The 22,651-nt window shown below is 46.6% G+C and overlaps 1 protein-coding gene across 1 annotated transcript in view; it reads right to left on the bottom strand.

The window, feature by feature from the left end:
- Positions 1-5,815, bottom strand: part of KCNK5 (potassium two pore domain channel subfamily K member 5) — a 106,206-nt gene extending 100,391 nt beyond the window's left edge. The window contains exon 1 of the mRNA XM_069608754.1: positions 4,768-5,815. Within this exon, the coding sequence (XP_069464855.1) occupies positions 4,768-4,953 (186 nt within the window). The 5' untranslated portion in view covers positions 4,954-5,815. The remainder of the gene's footprint in view (positions 1-4,767) is intronic.
- Between the last annotated feature and the right edge of the window lie 16,836 nt (positions 5,816-22,651).

Here is a 22,651-nt window from a genome sequence, read left to right as displayed (position 1 = left end):
AAGCGAGGAGGGAAATGGGTCCCGCCCCAATCTGAGCCTAGCACACTACTGCACAGTCTTAAAGGAACAGCGTAGCGCAAACTTGAAAGCGGCGTTGCCCGGGGGCGTTGCACACCACGGAAATAGAACAGCAAACAAGTCTTAGTAAGCACATGCAGAGGAGTGGGCGGATTGCATCAGAGGCTGGTGTCCGAGAGCCAACCCAATGCCAATGCCTCAGGATGGCCGTGCACTGGCAAAGCCAACAGTTTCAGCTTTTGTGAAGGCATGGGCATTTTCCAGGCACCGCCATAATGGTATTATTTGCCCATACGATGGCAACAGGTACCAAACAGTGTTATAACCTGGGCACACAAAGGCATTGTTGACTTTTGCAAACCTTGTTTTATCATGAGTTCAGTGCAAGGAACAGATGAAAGGACACACTAGGCTCCGATTCACAGAGAATTTTCCAATGGAGTTTAGCCATTATAAAACACTTCTTTGAATTAGGCCCTTATTGTTTATAAATCAAGTGGCCGAAAGCGCACTTAGTTAAACACTTACATTGCACCAGCAGCAGCAGTGAAGCCATTTCCTTTCAAAAAGTCCGCTTAGAATCATGATTGCCATCCGACAAAGGACAGCGCCAGCTCAACGGGAGGGTGGGAGCCAGAAATGGACGGAGGCTTTCAATCGGAAATTTAAAAACATGTTTGCCACTCATCACGTTCCATCTCTTTCCAACATGCATATGCCAACAGTTTGGCTCTTAATTTAATCGGTGCTCACAGCACCACCTAAAACCAAAACTAAAAAGGGCTCTTAAGTAGGTACTGAACTACTAGAAGCCTTCGGGCACTGCAGCTTGCGACAGGAGAAGTTAGTTACTCAGACTTAGTCAGTCTCCCCCTATAAAGCCTTATAGGCACAGTTATGTCATGTGTAGCTCCAGCGCTTTGAGTGGGCTGGGGCAAACCAGAGCCAAGCCTTGGCAGTCTCCGATATGGGCTCTCGAGCCGGGCCCTCACCCCCCCCCCCCCATCTAGCCACGCAGACCTCTCACGCAGCCACTTAGCCAAGCGATGCACGGTTACACAGCTGCCTGCAGGTGTCAGCATGTCAGATTACAAAAAAGAAATAAGTTCCTTTTTTTCTCATCTGAAATACTAACACCTGAGGTCAGCCGTGTAAGCGAGCAGCTCTCGGCTAGACCTGCTGCGTGATGTCTCTTTATTCAGAAACAGGACGAGGGCTTGGTTGGTTTCTGAGTAAAGAGCTAGCATGCAGCAGGAAGCCCATTAACCGTGCTTGGTTTAAGGGCTTCCATTGCGTGTTAGCCCTTTACTCATAAGCTGGCTAACCCAGTTTTCGTCCCATTTCAAAATAAAGAGACGTCACGTAGCAGGCAGCCCATTGCATTCACAGGGCTGTGTGGGTAAAGGGGTTCCTGGGGGAGGTCCGAGCGTCCCCCTCCCCACTACAATCACAGGCATTTCTTTAACCACGGCTCCTTGAATGCAAGGCTGGGGGACATTTGTTGGGAGCATGGCCTTAGCACTCGTGCTTAGGCCACACACCCCAACGAGAGCCCCCCTCTCAGTTTACCACGCCACTTAAAGCACGGTGTAGCTCTAAAGCCCCGATTTGCTACTGCTAGTCTCATAGCACTGGAGGAACATCAGAGTGCTGCTTGGCTTTCAGGTCAGATATATCTGGGTAAAGCTGAAGGAGTGAGGTGCGATCTATGTCACAGGAGGGCTGGAAATGGTAAAATATACTATGGGTAACCCGCTTTCTGTGGGGGAAGAAGGCGGGGGGGGGGGGGGTGGAGTCATGGAAAGCAAGAAAAGTGCTCATCAAAAAATGTAAGTTCCATAGCTTCTACAAATCACATGAAAAAGCAGCCGGACAATATACAAAACCAGCACGGTGACCTATTGAGCAAAAATAATGTCTTGGGTTTTTCGTTCACACCCTGAATGGAAGCCTACAATTGCCAGCATGCAAAAGAAACAAGCACCAAAAAAATTCCTCTTGGCTTTACAACTGTATTATAGAGAGAAAATAAAATCATGATCAGGTGGCAGCTTTAGGCAGTCCTCCAATCAAATCTCTAAGCATTTGCACTTCTAAAGAGGAATGCCACAGGCCATTGCTCCTACCTACTGCGCACACGTTGTCGGGCTTGGTGCCATTAAACTTGCATGTGCTTAAACGCAAATTGAATTAACAAACGGAGGCCTCTTTGTATCACGTTAAGTCTCCAGGCACTGGGTACAGCCGATGACTGTCCTACAAAGGCTCAGACATGTGCGTGTGCTTCCCTTATCACCGAAAGTCCTGCAAATCCCTGACAACAGGTCAAGGGTTATCAACTGCCATGTATTACGAGCTCCAATCTGTCATGACCCTGGATCGCATGCGTGGGACTTGACAGACCAGGATACGTGCGTCATGCTTTGCACTTAGTGAATGCCCCCCAGCTACACAGATGCCTTGCCAAGAACACCCCCCACCCAGCCCCACACCATCAGGAGTAACTAACTCAGTTTTAGATTTTTAGCCAACGTCTCTGCAGAGACTCGGAGGTTTGCTTTGCGGTTACATGGACGAGGGTGCCAACAACCACCTATGGAACAACTTTATCCCCACCCAAACGACCCATACCCCCCGCACCAGCTTGACATAAGTCTATATGTATCATGTGCCAGGGGATCGATGCCATCAGAAACGCGGTGCATGCGCACAATAGCCGGGAACTGAGCAATAACAACGGCGTGTCATTTGTACAGCTCTTTCGCCAAAGCGCTGTACACAGAACATGTCTACATACAATAATGGCCCAACCGAAGTTGGTACTCATTTATCGGCCTCCGAAGAATGAATGGCCGAGTTGGTCTGGCCAGAATTCAAACACGCAAACTGAAAATGACAGCAGCGACAGCTGAACCTGCTGAGCTATCTTCCCTTTTCAAGGAGTCGCAAGTACAAGATGAACGTCCAGTGAACAGCAAAGGCGGGGTGGAGAGCGGCAACATCAAAACAGACACTACAGCTATGAATATGAACTACATGTATGGCTGCGCACACAGATGAAAGGCGAATGTGCCTTGGAGGGGTTATTTGGGAGGACAGGTGATAAAGAACGTTGAGGGCCCTTCCCTAGCCAAAAAAAAAAAAGTCTCAGCAGGTCTAGCAAACATCAACAAGCCATTATCAGCTCTCCCTTAAACTAACTGAAGTGAGCCAAGACTTCCAGTCCCAGAATGCATGCCGTTGCTAAGCGAAGCCCAGGCTGGAGAAACGAGGGTGCAACACAGCACCTGTCCGAACTAGATCCCCGCCAAGGCGCCGGAAAGACGCGCGCCAACAGACAAAACACACACTCTTGGCAGCCATCTGCCAGGGGGAGATGCCCGGGCCTGTCTCGGGCGTTCAAGCTCAACGGCTATTATAAAATACAGACCGAGGAATGAAGACACGGCAGCTGTCCTGCCCCCAGTCCCAGCTGCCCCCACCAGGACCCCTACAGAAATAAGACGCTAGCAACACAGCTGCCATTGTTTCAGCCTGAAAGTGTCATCAGGGGGGCACTCCGCGGGCCTCCCAGCTAAACACGATCGAATAGAAAGACATTGAAGACGGTACCACTGTCCCGCCCCCACCCACCACTGGAGGGATGAGAAGGGGGCGGCCGCCGGCGTCATGGGCGCTCTGCACAAAGCAGGGCCTGTCCAAAGCAAGCGCCAGGAAGCGTCGGGGGCTCGCGGGTCAGCAAAGCGAAATCCCCAGACCGGGGGGGGGGGGGGGGGGGGGGGGGGCAGTCCTGGGGTTTCACTACATGACAGAACCCCACGCCCCTCCTTCCGCTAGCATAACCAACTCGAATCTTTCATCGTGGGGGTAGCGCCTCTTCCAGGCGCCGGACGCTTCGGTGATTGAGAGCACTATGAAAAAGAGCTCAGTGCCCGCGCAAGTCTGGGCACTGATAGTTTTAAACACCAGCATCTTAGTGACATCCCCTCCCTCAAACCTGCCAATTCATCACTGCCTCGAGGGCACAGTCTATACCGCAGATTATAGCGCTGCGTGCGTCGGGAAAGCACACAGCGCAAAGAAAACGTATGCACAAGAAAAGCGAGCACGTGGCTGTCATGCCAGCACCTGGCTAGTCTGACGCTGCGGCTTCACAGCACTCTGGAAGGCGTCAGAAAGTCACTCCCAGGCCCGCACACGTGTCCTGCTCGAAAAGCAGCCGCTTTATGCAAGTGCCAAGAAGCCCTAAATAAATACATTCCAATGAGCGCCAGCCTCCGTTATGCCCCAGCGCCAGCCTCCGTTATGCCCCAGTGGCAGGTGTTCAGTAGTACGCGGCATTCACACACTATTCGGATGGGGTTCACAGAAAGGGGGAGGGGGGTAACGAGATATTTTGCCTCCAGTGGGTAAGAAGATACATGGGTGTTGTGTGATGGTGGCAGCTGAATTAGGCGTGACGGCTGGTCTGCGGTGGTTTGCTCACGAAAAGGCAAAAGTCTAAGCTGTTATGCAGAGGGGGTTAGTGCTCACGTGGTGTCTGTGCAGGGGTGCTTGTCCCGGCCCGCTGGCTGTTGTCAGGAATGTTCACGTTAACGATAGGGGAGAGGGAGGAGGGGGGGGGGGCGATTGAGCAGTGGGTGCTGGGTGTGAAAGCCAGCACCCTGCTCAGAGGATGCTGTGCAGGCTGGTATGGGATCAGATAGGCGGCGTGTGCCCTGTGCCACCCCCCCCCCCGCGCCTCCTCACCTTCACGATCTCGTCCAGGGTCTCCTTGGACAGGCACTTGTGCCTCCGCAGGATGTCCTCCTTGCTCAGCCGGTATTTGTCCGTGGCCTCCTTCCAGTTCGGCTCCTCCAGCACCTGGAAGATAGCGGCCCCTATGGAGAGGTAGAAGATGATGGCGGAGGTCAGCACGGGCCCCCGGTCCACCATGCTGCCGTAGATGCGGCCCGATTAAGGCGCGCAGGACCAGGGCCGAGAGTGCTCGCGCCGGGGCTGCAGCATGCGGGGGACGCCGGCGGCTCCGCGAGGCAGCATGAAGAAGGTGCGGGTCCGCGCGCTGCCGCACTGCCCTGCCGCACTGCCCTGCCTAGCTCCCACCGCACGCGTGCCGGCCGGTGTAGCGCCCTCTGCTGATGGGGTTGCTCTAGTCTCCGGTATAGATTGGCTCCGTCAATGCAGGCGCAGCTCCTGTCTGCTCCACTTTAGTCGTGTCACGTGTGTCCTGCCCACGGCTCTCTTACGTGGACTCTGCAGTCTGTGTGTAGTGTAGGTGTCCCGCTACTGTTCTGCTTTGTCTTTCCAGCAGCCAGGTGAGCGGTCTCTTATCCTGTGGGTCTGTGTCTTTCAAACAGCTGGGGGAGCGGTCTCTTATACCGTGGGTCTCGTGTCAGCAGGCAGGACTGCTTCTTATGTAGGTGCGCTCGTTTGAAGCATGCGGGTGTAGGCTGTCCACTGTCTCTTTTGTGCTCTCGTCTCGGGCTGCACTCGCGTTCACGGTCTCTTCTGGGCTTGGCTTCTCTGCACTTGTTCGAAATTGGTGCACCGCGCATGCGGCTTATTGCGCGGGTGTGCCTCGGCAGAGGGCGGGCTTCTTGCCCTGGGGTGTGTGTGCCTGGACTCGTGCCTTGCCGCGGGTGTGGGCGTGCCTCGGCACACGGGGCACCCGAACTTCTTCGCAGACTTGGATGAAATAAGACAAGTCGTATCTGCTGCCGGTATCAGCGCGCCCGTACTGTGAGAAACACAGCCGCTCCCGAGAGCCTGCCTGCCTGCCAGCCACTCCCCAGCCTCAAAATTACTCAGCAGCCGCCACCACCTCGTTCACTTCCCTGCCACACGACTGTTCCGCGGTCTCCTCCTCGCTCACTCGCGGCCTCCATATTACTCGCTACCCATTGTCGCCTCATTTGCATGACCCAACTTTCACCTGCTGTTTCCAGGCCACTCACAGACTCGCCCGACCCCTCCACTGCATGCAATCTCCATTTTTTTGGATAGGTTATTTATAACGCGCTTAAAACCCTGAGGTTTCAAAGCGCTGACCCGGGCGTCGAACCTGTGTTGCCCCGTGGCGTCTTGCTTCCAAGGCGAGGACGGTGCCCATGCGCTATCCCCCCCTTCACTTCACACCATCTCACTCCACCTGACGCAGTCATGCTCTCCCTCCATCTAAACCACCATCTCATGCAATCAGTCTCCATCCATCTCGAGCACCTAGCATCTCCCCCACCTCACTCATCAGCTTTCTCATCTCCCTGCTCCCTCACTCGAACCCACCATCTCCCCCACCTCACCCACTCACTAGCTTTCTCACCTTCCTGCTCCCTCACTCGAACCCATCATCTCCCCCATCTCACCTTCCTGCTCCCTCACTCGAACCCACCATCTCCCCCACCTCACCCACTCACCAGCTTTCTCACCTTCCTGCTCCCTCACTCGAACCCACCATCTCCCCCACCTCACCCACTCACCAGCTTTCTCACCTTCCTGCTCCCTCACTCAAACCCACCATCTCCCCCACCTCACCCACTCACCAGCTTTCTCATCCTCCTGCTCCCTCACACTATCACTTGCTTTTCAATGTCACACAATCACCAGACCCTCCACTTAACACAATCAGTATCTCTGTGCACCTCACACAATCGCCATCTCCCCCACCTCACACAATCATTATATCTGTGCACCTCACACAATCGACATCTCCCTCACCTCACACAATCAGTATCTCTGTGCACCTCACACAATCGCCATCTCCCCCACCTCACACAATCAGTATCTCTGCGCCCCTCGCACAATCAGTATCTCTGTGCACCTCACACAATCGCCATATCATCTCCCCCACCTCACACAATCAGTATCTCTGTGCACCTCACACAATCGCCATCTCCCCCACCTCACACAATCATCATCTCTGTGCACCTCACACAATCGCCATCTCCCCCACCTCACACAATCAGTATCCCTGTGCACCTCACACAATCGCCATCTCCCCCCACCTCACACAATCAGTATCTCTGCGCCCCTCATACAATCACCATCTCCCCCACCTCACACAATCAGTATCTCTGTGCACCTCACACAATCGCCATCTCCCCCACCTCACACAATCACTATCTCTGTGCATCTCACACAATCGCCATCTCCCCCACCTCACACAATCGCCATCTCCCCCACCTCACACAATCAGTATCTCTGTGCACCTCACACAATCGCCATCTCCCTCCACCTCACACAATCACCCTCTCTGTCCCCCTCACACAATCACCCTCCCTGTCCCCCTCACACAATCACCCTCCCTGTCCCCCTCACACAATCACTATCTCCCTCCACCTCACACAATCACCATCACTGTCCCCCACACACAACCAGTTTCCTCAACCCCACAAATCACATGCTTCCTTCATTTTAAACATTTGCCAGCTACCTCCACCTCACACAAATCTCTCCCCGGCTCACAGAACCTACACCACACTCAATCTCCATCTCCCTCTATTGCAAACAATAACCATTTCATAACACCTCACAAACTCACCAGCTTCCTTCACCTTTCTCAATCACTGTCTCTGTCCACCTCACACAATCACCAGATCTCGTCACCTCACACATTTGCTAGCTGCCTTCACCTCACACATTCAACATCTCTCTCCACATCACAGAACCGCCATCTCCCTCCACCTCACAGCAGGACATCTCTCTGCACCTCACATACTCCCCATCTCGCCAGCCTCACACACTCAGCAGCTTCACCAACCCCTCATAATCACCAGCATCCTCCTGCACCCACATCAAGGACTCTTCCCCCCGCCCCCACCCCAGCTTCCACCTTATTCGCTCATCAGCTTCCAGCTCGCTCACTTCCATCAGCTTGTACTGCACCATCTTTGACCTTTCTTGCTAACCCCAGATCCCATCCCGCTCAGTCACCAGCACTTTCTGAACCTCCACCTCATCCACACCCCAGTTGTCAGCCCTCTCACCAGTCCCAACATTGTTAAATTCCCTCACTGTGCACTTGCTTACTTCCATTGGACTGCACCTGACTCACTCACCAGTGACCATCTTGCTTACACTCCAGAATCACAGCCTCATTCATTTCCTAACTGCCAACAACCCACCCAGTTTCCATCTCGCTCGCTACACTCCTCTTACTGTCACGCTTTATGCAAACTTCACCCCCTCTCCAACCTCCACACAGTTCCCCAGGAAAATGTCACACTGCTCTTGCATTCTCCAACTCATAGACACCCATCCCTTCGCAGCACGCATTCCAAACCCTCCACGTGCTCAGCTGCACAGCACCACCTCTCTCACATATCCCCCAGCACATCAGTGCTTTGCCCCAAACTCACTGCCTCAGTCATATTCACAATCAGATGGAATCTTATTCTCGACAGCAGTACAAGGGGGAGTAAAGGCTTCTTTCTATGTGCAATAACCAAACTTGTACCACAGAAGAATGATGGGCCTTAGGTTGTGAACACTTGCGCGCTGTGCTCTAATTTCTGGTGCTCTGGTGATTGTATACTGCAAGGTCACAGGCTGTTGGAGGTGGCGCCCACACCTCTTATTTATAATTAGAGAGAACATCCTGCCTACCTCACTCTGGTATATTGAACAGGATGACTAGTGACGACATGTGGTCTTGGTAGAGGCTGACCACCACCAAGACTACATGTCTTCACCTAAATACATCTACACCGTACCTACCCAAATACCGTGTGGATACTCATCCTTTTCAATATACGAGCAAACTTGTACCACAACTTGACTCATTGGTGCTTTAGCCATAAAGTTCAAACAAACAAAATCAACAGTATTCTCCTCCTTTAACTTTATGACGGCAGCATGGGCCGAGGGCGGGCTATGCTCACCAGACATGTGAGCGAAAAGAGGAAGCTTCCGAGCAAAAATATCATAGGAAGTAAAAGCAACGCTCTTACACGGTTCTGTAAAAATACAAACCTTACTCAAAGAAGAAAGAATATACTATAACACTATATAGATTTACACATTAATTGAGGTCTTATAATAGTTGATTGGTGGACAGTGGGTTAATTATGGGGAATTGTAGTAATTGGGTGAGAATTTAGTTAGTATTGTTAGTTGGGGAGTCTTGGGATGTGTGGTTCTGGACTCTATTTATACATTTGTAAATAATGGGATTTTTTTGGAATTCTGCTAATGGTGGGATTATAAGTGTTGAAATGAATTGCATGTTTTGTGTGCTTTTGTTTTTAGTTATGACAACTATAATTCTGTTGTGCACAATTGTATATGGAATATGAGAATGATTTGTTTAAATGGAATACAAAATCTACAACAAGTTATGGAGAATGAGAGTGGACATTGCTTTTATGCAAGAGACACATATATTAGAATGTGATCAGAAAATGTTACTAAATTCGAGATATAACCAAGTGTTGATGAGCTGGAATTCAGCTAGATCGAGGGGTTTATGTATTTTATTGCGGAAGAGATTGCATGTAGTGGTTGAGAAGGTTGATAAAGATCTAGAGGGTAGATTTGTATTGGCCAATATTATCTTAGATCATACTAGGCTCACTGTTGGTTCGATTTATGGACCATGTTGGACATCTACTGTCAGGTGGACAATTCGTGCCTACCTCTAAAACATGTAATCTTTAACACTATTAAGTGCACAGTATATCATTGGCTCTCAAAATATAAGGCCTTTAGTTATTCAGACCTCTATAATTGGTTGGCATGCTCATGCCATGTATGGAACATTCGGTTCACTTAGCAGCACGTAAGCTCAGACCTAGGTGCCAGGAGGTGGTCTTGACTTTACCTCCCCACCCAATTAGCCAAACGTCTCTCGCCACCCATGCCATCTGCCATGAAGATTGTCTTTGAACTTGGTCTTGCAGTGTAATCCTGTCTCTGGGAATATAAGGGAGTCTGAGCACACACTATCATTGTTCTAGGACTCCAGCTCAACTCTATTATCATCTTTGGCTCATGTGACAGGAGACCACAATTTGGTCCATTCTACAGCATTTAAATGTCTGAAATGAATAAAACTTGGCACGCTTGGTGTTCTTTCTTCGCACCTTAACAAGGGATGATTCAGCTTCTCACATTCACAGCCTTTGAGGATAGATAACCGGCCTTGGCTGCTTCAACTTTGATACCAGTAGAAAACAGTCTCTCCATTCGTATCCACAATCTCATCTTATTCTTGCTTCTTGCTGCGATACAGTTCTCTCTTGAAAAGGTGCACAGTGAGCTGAGAACCATTGTGGGGCCCAGGCCTGGAGACGTCATCTCTAGCCAATCACAGTTTAGCACTCTAGGGGTGGGTAGCAACGGTCAAGAACCAATGGTAGGCCCACTACTCTGCAACATTGTAGTAAGTTAGATATTGGGGCAGGGACAGGTCAGCCACTTGACATGTAAGAGCCAGTAGAATAACATGTATATGTACCAATATAGGTTATTATGCTCCTGACGGCCAATCCCACGCCACAATAGGTTTTTGGAGAGAGGCCTAAGTGTCACGATCCCTACCCTCAACCCTCATAGGCAAGTCAGCCTCATGGTTGAAGCAGGTTGGCCTGAAGAGAAATCGTTATTCCATCGGGGCCTACGGGGGAAACTGAAAGACGTTCTTGCTCAAGTGGTTGATCCACCAAAGGACTGTGCAGTTTATTAACCTTGTTGTTCAGCTGGATTATAGGTTGCAAGATCGAAGAGCAGATCGGATTAGACTGACACCCGCGCTATGTATGTTTGATCAAAGGACAATGTTCCACGTTCAACAGAAAGTACGGTGGAACCAATGCAGGTTAGAGGGGTAAGGGCCCCTTTAACTAAGGCTGAAAAAGAAAAGAGAAGGCAACAGCAGTTATGTTTATACTGCGGAAAATCAGGCCATTTTCTTAAAGAATGTCCAGTGAAACCACCCAGGAGAACCGCTGGGGACACAGAGAATGAGGATACTAACCAGTTGTCGGAGAAATAGCAAGCCCGGCAAGTGTAGGGGTCCATTTGTCGAGCAAAGAAAGTGAACTACAGACCTCCCATTTTGCGTTGCCAGTGATCTTGATCAACCACCATAGAAGCATACATAGACAGAGGAGCAGTTGGAAACTACATGGGCCAAGTTCTCGCAGGAAAGATGGAGCTTCCCTTATGCCCAAAGTCAACCACAGAAACGGTCACCACCGTTGATGGTATGGAAATAGCTTCCGGTCCAGTATCCCAATGTACAGCAGTCTTAACCCTTCCGTGCCACGATGGACACTGGGAATCTATTACTCATCAAGGCGCCTCAGTTTAGGTTAATCTTACGGATGCCATGGTTGGTAGCTCACAATCCTTGAATAGATTGGCGTGCAAGGAAGTTGACCTTTTCAGAGAGCTGTGCTCTCACTTGTTACCACACAGAAAAGCAGCAAACAGATACAAGTACATCTGCTCATGGAACAGCGGCAATAATTCTGGGTGTAACCAGTACCCTACCAAGTGAATACCAGGACCTTCAAGATGTATTTCAGAAAGAACAAGCTAATACCTTACTGCCGCACAGGCCATATGACTGTCAGATAGACCTGGTACCCGGTGCACAAATCCCTTGTGGTCGTATCTATGCACTCACCGAACCACAAAACCAGCATTTGAAGTCTTATTTAGATCAATACCTGGCAAATGGTTTTATTCGCCCATCTAAGTCACCAGCAGCCTCTCCTCTATACTTCGTGCCGAAGAAGGAAGGTGATTTGAGGACTTGCATCGACTACTGTCCATTAAACCAAATCACTGTGAAGAATCGCTACCTACTCCCACTTATTCCGGAAACTGTTAGATCAAGTCAAAGACGCCCAAATCTAAACTGGACCTTAGAGGAGCGTATCATCTTGTTCGAGTAAAAAAAGGGGACAAATGGAAAACCGCCTTTCGTACCAAATATGGCCTATACGAATATCAGGTAATGACCTTTGGGCTTTGCAATGCTGCATTCCAGTACTTCATGAATGACGTCTTAAGAGAATTAATCAACATTTGTGCCCTAGTCTACATTGATGATATCCTAGTATATTCAGCTTCAAAACAGGACCATGTCAAGAATGTTCTCTCTGTTCTTGCAAAACTCCCCCAACATCAACTATATGCCAAACTCGAAAAATGCTAATTTCATGTCACTGAAGTGGAGTTCCTCGGTTTCGTCCTCACTCCAAAAGGAATCCAAATGGATGCACAAAGTAGATGCCATTCTTAATTGGCCATCGGAAAATTCATTCAAAGGAATCCAGAGCAGGCTGGGTTTCCCAAATTCTTACTTCTGATTCACCCCAGGGTTTTCTCAGATAGTGCATCCAATCACATAATTATTAGGGAAAAACAATAAGCCATTTCAATGGACAGAAGAAGCAGAGAAAGCCTTCCAAGAACTCAAGGTGAGGTTCACTACCGCCCCGATTCTACGACAATCTTGTCCGGATCTCCCTTACGCGGTGGAAACAAACGCTTCAACATGGCAATGGAAGCTGTTTTCTCGCAAAGGGACCCCGAAACTGGTCAATTGCCCCCTGTAGCCTTCTGGTCACGTAAGTTTTCACCCCCCAAACTCAACTACACTATCACAGACAAAGAACTTCTAGCCATCAAGTCAGCCTTTAAGGCCTGGCGACATTATCTCCTAGCTGCCAGGCATACAATCACCGTAATAACTGACCATCGAAACCTACAATACCTGAAAACAGCGAAGGCTCAGTATTCACATCAACTACGCTGGGCCCTCTTCTTCGCGGAATACGATTATGTGATAACGTTTCGACCTGGAGTCAGAAATGGAAAGGCTGATGCCCTTTCCCGTATGGGTATTGATGAGAAGGTATACTTGACTCCAGATCCAGTGGCCATCATTTCAAGTGACAAACTCCTGGGCCTTACAGCAGCAATGACCAGAGCAAACTGCAGGAGAAGATTCAACACTTGATGAGTCCTAAGCTATTACAAGAGTAATATTAAAGAATTACAAGAACAAATCATCTCTGGCTATCACGACTCTTTGATTGAGGGTGATCCTGGAATTGCTAAAACTCTAGCCAAAGTAAAACGAAGCTACTGGTGGCCCACTTGGCGCAAAGATGTTATTCAATTTATCCTATCCTGCGGAGTGTGTGCACAAAATAAATAACCGAAGCAAAAACCAGCTGGACTCCTTCGACCATTGGAAATTCCACCGGCACCCTGGCATACATTGTCTCTTGATTTCATCACCGACTTACCTCCCAGTCAAGGATTCAAGACCATTCTAGTGGTCATAGACTTATTTTCAAAAATGGCACCTTTCATTCCTTTTAAAGGTCTCCCAAATGCATCTAGCCTGGCAAAGGTATTTTTTGAACATATCATGCGACTATATGGGTTTCCATCGGTGCTGATCTCAGACCGAGGTACCCAGTTCGTATCCAACCTCTGGAGGAAGTGCTGTTCTATGGCCCAAATCGATATATGATTATCCACTAGTCACCATCCCCAAATGGATGGTCAAACAGAAAGAACACACCAAACACTTGAACAATAACTACGCTGTATGCTACATGAAGTGGAAGGAAGTTGGAAGGACTTGTTATGGATAGCAGAATATGCCTATAATAATTCTTTACACACCAGTACTGGGCTGACTCCGTTCTATACCATATATGGCAGACATCCATGCACTTCCGAACTAGATGTTCCAACTACCCTGGAAATGCCAGCAATTAAAACCTTACAGACAATCATTTCTCAAACCTTCAAAAAGGCAGCTGAACATTTACTCCAAGCCAAGAACCGACAAGTAACAACGATTGTGGCTCCTTCTGAACAAAATCTAAATTTAAATGAATTAAACGAAGAGAGCAAAAATGCACTGCAACTGAGCTCGTCAACGACTCAAGTAATCGCTTTAAAACAGGCGCCTACCACAAAACTAAAACAAAACTTGAATTTGAGATCCATGAGCAGTGAGTGCGTGGGGAAAGAAGAAAAACACCTCACGGAAGCAGATTTATGTATGCCTTGCGAAAGAAGGATTCAACCTCACTTAACTGCATTTTCACGGATATCTTCACAAAGAAAACCGATGGTTAAAAAAAAAAATGAAAAAATCATAGGTAACGAAAGATGTCCAAGAGAGTTGCTGATTCCGTGTTCGCAAGAGGAAAAAAGGACAAAGTCCGAGACAGCCCAGCAAGTGTTAGTAAAAGTAGCATCACTATTGGAATCAATTCCCAAAGAGGGCGAAGGTCGATTGGACATTCTTATCAAGCAAAGTCAACTTGGAGACTACAGACAATGTGTTAAAGATCAAGGTCAAGCCTTGATTTCTCTGATAGTGACTGGCAATGTTGAAGAGATTGGACTCTCGAAGACTGCTCTTAAACCAAACACCGAGCAAGGAACTGCTCCATTAGTAAAAATTCTTCAACAAATGTGTGGAAGTGCCTCTGAAGGTAAAAAAGACCTGGATGGCGTCGGAAATCAACTTGAGACAACCCCTGAAGATACACTTAACCACACCTTTCAGCAATTCCAGAATATACCTTTTGAGATGAAAAACATCATTGGTTTGAAAAGTGATGACAAGATCAATGGTACCGTTCGTATCAATCGATCTTTTCTAATGAATTCGCTCAATAAAATTCCATCACTCAGAAGCTTGGTGACAAATGACATCGAGTGGATCAGACTACCTAATGAGAACCACAACAGAATGTTGTCCAGAATGTTATCACCTATAATCGTGAAACTCATCTGGGAGCACCAGACTGATCTTCTGATTCTGGGTCTCGAAATGGTTGGATTTCCCCAATTAAAATCGGCAATGGATTTTCTGGAACTTGAACCTCTTCCTCCGAAAATGATCGGTGAACCAATCGGTTCCACTCAGGGCCAAAACGAGCCTAACAGAAATATGATTGAACAACTCGCTGCCCTCACAAATGCCTTAAACGGGCTAAAATGGCTCGAACCTCTGATTAAAACAGTAGTTAACACCACTAATTCTTCAACTAAGTCATAAATTCATGACCTCACCATCGTGTCATGGAACTGCTGTGCTTCTGTAATTTGAGGAAATGAAGGGAAAGTATAAATTCCAAACACCTTCCCAACATATTACTAATACAGGAGATGATGGCAATAAAGAGTGTAGAACTCGATGTTTTTTTTGTATGCTCGCACCACGCTAACAAAGGTTTAGAAGGGAGACCCACAGGGGGATTGATGATGTTGATCGACATAAGGTTAAAATTAATTCTCAATAACGTTTATAAATGTGATCTTTGTATTATATGTGATATCACATTTGATGCAAATTCGAAGGAAAACTTGCTCTTAATTTCGCTATACTGGAACCCCGGTAAATTCTCAATTGAAACTGCTAGTGAATTATTTGGTGAAATCCTTAATGAGGCCTTTAGTAAAGCTCCTAACGCTGAAGTCCTCATTGGAGGTGATTTCAATTCAACTTTTGGGACCAATCATAATTGCATGGGTTCTAATCTTTCATATTTTCAGTCCTCTTTACAAAAAGGGAATGTTTGGAGCAAGTTTTTTAAAGCCTGGAATATTGTTTTAATAGATTCAGCTGACAATCATAAGAAGTTCACTTGGAAACAGGGTAATGCTCAGTCCTGGTTTGATCATATGTTCTCCACTACACAACTCTCTGGTAGACTCTCCAAGGTTGACACTATTATGTCTACCTTGCGGGATCACTTAATGATACCATCTTCCATTCCAAACTTCTTTTTAAGTTGTCCAGCTGCACCTCAACTAATATCTATTCAATGTAATAAACCACGCTGTTCAATTCATTGGTCTTTAGCAACATGCAGGAAACTCACAGCGTTAGTAAATAGAGATTTCTGGACATATATGGGTAGAAAGTCAGTTGAGTCTTCAATAATATTACAGTGGAACTTTGACATGCTTGCTAGTCACTTGTGTGATATTTCTAAAATGGTTGTTGGGCATGAGGGAAGAGCATATAGCAACATGGTCGCCTCTTTAAAAAAGAAGAACAATTATGAGCTTTGTGTGGCAAGGAAGTCAAGGCCGAACTTGTTCAATCCTAAATATATCCTTCTGAAAAGAACAATCATAGCTAACTATAAAAAGTCACTTAAGGAGACCAGTATTTTGCGTAAGATACAGAAAAATCAAAGAATAGTCCACCTAATATGTAACCTTCAAACTAAAGAGATCTGGAAATCTATAAGATCAATAGACAATAAAACAATTTCACGTGAATTTGACTCAAGTATAGATAGCACAACTTGGTTTTCGTTCTTTCTCTCCAAATATGCACTCCCTGAAGAATTTATGTCTTTTGAAAAATTGCCTGAATATCATCTAATTCCAGATTACTGCCCATCGGACAAGACAGATATACTTGCTGCAATTCAGAAACTAAAGGGTTCCAAATGTGCTGGCCCCGACGGGCTTCCTCCGTGTTTAATTAAGGATGATCCTTTATTTTGGTCGTCCATTTTTTTGTTTACTTTTCAAGAAATATTTTGCTCTAAAAAAATCCCTAATTCTTGGCTCACATCAATTATCATTCTGCTTCATAAAAAAGGCTCAACTGCCGATCCCAATAACTATAGACCGGTTGCGATTATTCATGTCGCAGCCAACATTTTTGCTTCTCTGATCCTACAAGAATTAGAAAGTTTCACAAGTACTAATAACATTCTATGTCTGTCTCAAGTTGGCTTTTGTAAAGGGATGGGAACTCCCCTTAATGCATGTCTCTTGGCACACATTATTGCACATGCTACCTGCCCTGCCAATAGCCCTATATTTGTTGCATCGCTAGACCTAAATGCAGCATTCGATTGTGTGATTAGAGGAAAATTAGGGGAGAAACTGCACAAAGCCAATTTTCCTCAATATCTCATCACACTGATCCAAATGCTTCACTTTCAAACAAACTTTAAAGTCAGAATTGACAGAGCGGGCTCTTTAACACAGGCCATTTCATGCTTTACAGGAGTAAAACAAGGTTGTAACCTTGCAGCCATTCATTTCAATCTGTATCTATCTGATATTGAGGACATTTGGAATACAGACAAACCTTTTGCAATTTGACTTGGACCCCTCTCTTTGTCATGGCTAGCGTACGCAGATGATATTCTGCTTTTCGATCGTACGCCGGCTGGTCTCCAAACTAAACTTGAAAGCTTTATGCAGTATTTTAAGTGCAAGAATCTAACTGTTAATCCACAAAAATTCAATATGATCATATTTTCAAACAAAAAAAAAGAGTATGACAATTTGTATGGAAATTTGATACTTCTCCTATCCCAATTTCCATAAATTTACCCTACCTGGTGCTCATTCTAACTAAGAACATGACGCACAAAAGAGTGAAAGAACTACTTATAGTCAAATTTGTGCCTTTAAAATGCCAAATGAACGTCTTGCTACATAAAATTTGTAACTTTTCATTAACTCCACCCTTAGAATTTTACGTGAAAAAAGTTGAGGCTATTCTGTTATATGGTGTTGAGTTCTTTCTTTATGACTTGGGTCCGTTCTTGGATCAGCTCCAAGGACAAATCTGGAAATACACATTAGGTCTACCCTCATCAATGCCAAATGCCATTATCAGACACGAAGGTGGCCTCAATTCGCCCTCTGCCAAATACAACTGGTGATTGTTACTGTGAAAGGGGCCCTTAGGGGTCCCTCACGATATGGAAACAAGGTAATAAATAACCGTACACGAAAGGATGCGCCAGACACGAGGTTCAAATTCCCAATGCTAGGGTTTATTGCAAGCAAAATAGTCCCAATTGGCCAACTGTGGTCTCACGCCCCGCAACGTGTATTCTCTAGACCTCGAGGGACGCAAGAGAGCGAATTACGTATATCAGTTACATATATACAAAATGCATATCATACAATCAGCTATGTCATGTTTAACACCCCCCTTTTATTGAGTTTCTTTGAACTCGGGATGATGATAGACATTTCCGACGAGTATGACAATTATGACACTTTCGATGTCTATTCTAGTAACAATGTGCAATTTAGAAAGTGCGGAGGCATCTTCTAGTTGTTGAACAGAACATGGTGCTTTTGTTCTTGGAAGCAAGCTGCACACGGGGGAAGAGTCACATTCCAAGCTTTGCTATCTATGATGTGCTATTCGTGTCCTGGGAGCCGACAGGCTCTAAAGGGTTTTGTGAAGGGGGGCCGTAAGAAAAGCATAATTCAAGCCTTTAGCTGCTTTATTCTAACATATTCTACCACAGTACGAGGCTGGCTGGCAGCTGTGAAATGATTAAATGCCCTGCAGCTCTCCCTCAAGGCTACAAAGAGGGAGCGTGGGCATTCCTTTCTGGGCTGCTCGTGAGGAGTTTCAACGAACTCCTCAGTCCCGCGGCCTTGCGCTTTCATATTCAGACAACACTGTCAACAGTTGAGCAGAGTAAGCAGAATTCGCAAGAATTGCAAGCTGCAAAGCAGTTTAGACAGAAAGCAATGAGCAATGGTTAACAAACAAAATGGCGATTCTTGCTACGTTTAAAATGGCCGCTTGTTGGTCAAGCATAGCAGTCTGTATTTCTATAATTCTGTGCATAAGACGGTTGGCCTTCGGCCATCAAGATACGTCTATCATCCAAATGAAGGGTATTCATTTTTCCAGATTGACAAACCCTCCTTTTGGCCATTTGCCAAACGCCTTATTCATTCATTGTATCCTCCTCTGATGAGGATAAGTCTGGGGTATCTATGTCTGAACCTTTCATGCTATCATAAGCATCATCTTCATCATTAATGTCTATAGCCATGAATTGTTTTACTGTTTTTGTTTCATCAGTGTCTCTGTTATTTCGGCCATGCGTTTGTTTTCCTCTCGACACCATGTGCATACATCCCTTAGTACATTCCTCAGTTATCTCAGTGCAAACTATTGGTAGGCATTGTATGCAACAGCAACATGTTATGAATATACCAAGTACCACCACTAGTATCGAAATTAGCTTTCATCCCCAGGACCGCAATAATCCCCAAATCCAGGATCCTATCCCCCAACCCCCTTCTTCAGTAGAGAGTGTGGAACTTAGGACATGTAATTTCCGGATTGCTTTAAATATCACAGGGGAGTAATCATCTATAAACACACAGCATGCAGTTTTTATGAGTTTGCAAACTCCCCCACGATCAACTAATATTATATCAAGAGCCATTCTGTTTTGTAGTGCCATTAGCCTAATTCCTTTTTCTTCCAACGTCATGTTGTATAAGATATCCGTTGTTGTATCTATTGTATTTTTTAGTATTCTGGACAGTTTCCTTATGTATTAGGAGTTTTCTATTTGGGCCAAGAATGGTATAAACGATTTGGCTACACCCATTGCTATCATTCCATCTTCACTACTCCTTCGGGTTCTACCTTTAATCGCCTCACTACTTCTTGCGTTTTCTAAGAGGAACACTCCTGGGAATAGTAGATCCAAGTAACACGTACCTCCCCAGTTTCTAGGTAACCATGGATATGCTTTTTCCCCACATATAAAGCAAACAGGGTCCCCTACGTACACGGGTTCTATTTCGTGCTTTAAAACCACTGTGTTCAGGCAGCTGCTTAACGTTCCTACTTTATAGGAACCTTTTTTCTTTAAACATAAGGGAGCAGTTTTTTGGGCTGTAATCCACTGTATAGGCAGGGGGCACAGCATCTTTATTCCATTCATCCCTTATTCGAAATGTCATTACTGATGTTTCTTCTGCTGACGGGGTCGGTCTATTCTGCCTATGTAATCTATCTAGTCTTGTTGTCTTTCGTGTATTTTTCCTCATGGGATCTGGTGAAAACACGTGAGCATTGTGGACTATGGAACAACCCACAGGTCTCATTATCACTTCCTCAAATTCATCATATTGGTCTCATCTAGCTGACCCCGTATTACTCTTGTTTCATTTCCCAAAGAACATTGCACTCAACGATACTTCACATGAATAAACCAATGATAACCGTTGTACATACCAGCCTATCCCTTTCCCACCGTGCTGTGGTAAATGGGCACAAACCCAGCAATCTTTTTTCTTTAAAACCGCATGGGTCATGTTCATGATGAGCAACAATGTATTGTTGCCATATCCTTCTCTATGTCTTTCTTCCATTGGGGACAAAGTACCAGTGATTACATGAACCGGGCTTTCAGTAGCTGTTTTTAGCAAAATCGTTTCTAATGGGTGCGCGGACTCCAGGAACCATAGTGTAATAGCTATTATTGTTGGTACTACTTAGAGAACACAGGACCAATGTCCAAATCAGTACCTTATTCCTTTTAGCATGCTTTTTTCCTAAATTTACAGTCTCTAAAACTATCATCTTTTCAGCAGGGGTGCAGGAGGAGGCTGAAAACGGTCTTGATTTGTTCTTCATCATCCTTCTTCTTGCTGGCACAGTTCGTCGCAAATGTCTCTCGTTCTGGATGCCAAAAGTTCAATGAAAATGTCACAGTTCAATTCTGCCAGCCCTTTCACAGCCTAGATCACTTATCCCCTCCGAGCAAGATTAGTTGTTCTTTCTCCCATTGCTCAGACGATTTCTGAACAGTTCTTTATTGACAGAGTACTATGTGCGTCCAGCTTGTCCTGCTCTGGGTCCTGACACATGTACTTTATTATAAGCGCACCGAGGAGCCGTGAGTCTTGAATTGTATGACTTGCACAACTTTCACACTTCTCTCCTCTACGCCCCTGGTTCCTACTCCGTCCGTGAGTGGAACCAAAGGCAAAAAAAAAGCACCAAAGATCTGTGGATCACTTTGCCTGTCGAGGCCGCAAATTATAACGTTTCACTCCTGGTATTGTATGATCTGTGAATAGTGCCGTTGCACTTCCAGTATCAGGCTCAGTGTCAGCCTGTGGCACAATGATGGGTAGCGATGAGCGCTGTGGCAATGATGTAGTTTCTTTCTCTGGCCTTGGTGCGTTTGCAGAAGCTGGTGGGCGCCAAAGGGGTACACGCGTTGTTTCTGCTCGTGTTTGCAATGCAGAGTTTGTGTCACTCGGCAGTGATGTTGTTTCTGCTGAGCAACGTTGGGGCACTTTTCGCCCTTTCCCCTTCCTGGCAGCCTCCTCAGGCTCTGTTTCGAGTTTCACTTCTCGCTTAGGCTTTTTTTCAATTTTCACTTCTCGCTCGGGCTGATGCTGTGGCAGTGGATTGGCAATAGTTTCTTTAGTTTCCGAGACCGTTTCCTTTCTCTGGTCGTTGGAAGTTGTCAGCAGTCCTGGGAATCTTTTGGCATGAGTCGCATGGATCCATGCCTTGCGACCGTCCACTCGAATGGCCGTCTGTGTCGCCAAAAGTACTTGGTAGGGGCCGCGCCACCTGGGTGCTAATGACGTCTTCCGTTGAAAGTTTTTAATCAGGACCCAGCTTCCAGGCTCCAGCGCGTACCCCGTTCCGGTGTATCGCACTGGTAACGCCTCCTGCACCTGCTGATGAATCAAACGCAACTTCTGCATTAAAAGGCCACAGTACGTGCTTAACACAGGATGCTCAACCTCACATAATCTTTTGGGCTGCGGTGCGCACCATACATTTGCCGGTCTCCCCATGATAATTCCATAGGGAGAGAGCCCAGTTTTAGCCTGTACAGACGTGCGCATACACAATAGCGCTAGGGGTAATGCATCCACCCAACTCAACTTGCTCCCAGCACAGATTTTAGCTATCTTTGACTTTAAGATACCGTTATGTCTCTCAACAAGTCCGGCAGAACTGGGATGCCTGGAGCTGTGGAATCGCTTGTCAATCTGCAGACCTGCACAGATCTGTAGTACTACTGCGCCCACAAAGTGTGGGCCGTTATCTGACCACAGGACATGGGGCAGCCCGAACCGGGAGAAATACTCCTTCAACATTACTGTTGCCGTTGACATGGCAGTACAGTGTTTTAAAGGATATGCCTACACACACTTGCTAAATGCACAAATCACCACTGACACATATTTGTAGTTCTGGCACCTTTCCATTTCTATGAAATCAAAATGGATCACCTCAAATGGCATAGAGGGTGGGTCAAAACTACCTACTGGAGTCACGGTTCCCTTCCCTACATTGTCTTGCAGGCATGTAATACAATTCTGCACTAGCCCTTCTGCATTCTTTATTATGTGCTCATTTTTCCATACTGTGGATAAATGCTGTACCATCTTCTTCGCGCAAATGTGGGTAGGGCTATGCGCCATTGTAACCATTGCGGTTATGTAACAATTTGGCAACATCCAGTTCTTGGTCTCTTTGTCCACCCAACATCCTTCCAAATCTAACTCAGCAGAGCCCTCAGCCCACCCCTTAATCTCTTCAGTCGTGGCCTCAGCCTGCATTTCTTTGACTGTGGCAACTCCATTCTCTATCATACAAGGTACTTCCTCAGTCTGTACTGTCATCATTTTATTTCCCAAATCATTGGCTGTTTGTTTCGCAATCCTGTCTGCAAATGCGTTTCCCTCTCCCACTTTACATGTTACTTTTTTTATGCGCCTCGCATTTCACTATAGCTAGGCGCTTTGGAAACGTGAGTGCAGACAACAATCGTACAAAGGCCCATGCTGAATCCTGGCCCCATGTGATGTCAAGAAACCCCTCTCA

This window comes from Ambystoma mexicanum, chromosome 4q (assembly GCF_040938575.1).
Source record: "Ambystoma mexicanum isolate Mex_15411 chromosome 4q, UKY_AmexF1_1, whole genome shotgun sequence".
NCBI lineage: Eukaryota > Metazoa > Chordata > Amphibia > Caudata > Ambystomatidae > Ambystoma > Ambystoma mexicanum.
This window is presented reverse-complemented; position numbering and strand designations above follow the sequence as displayed.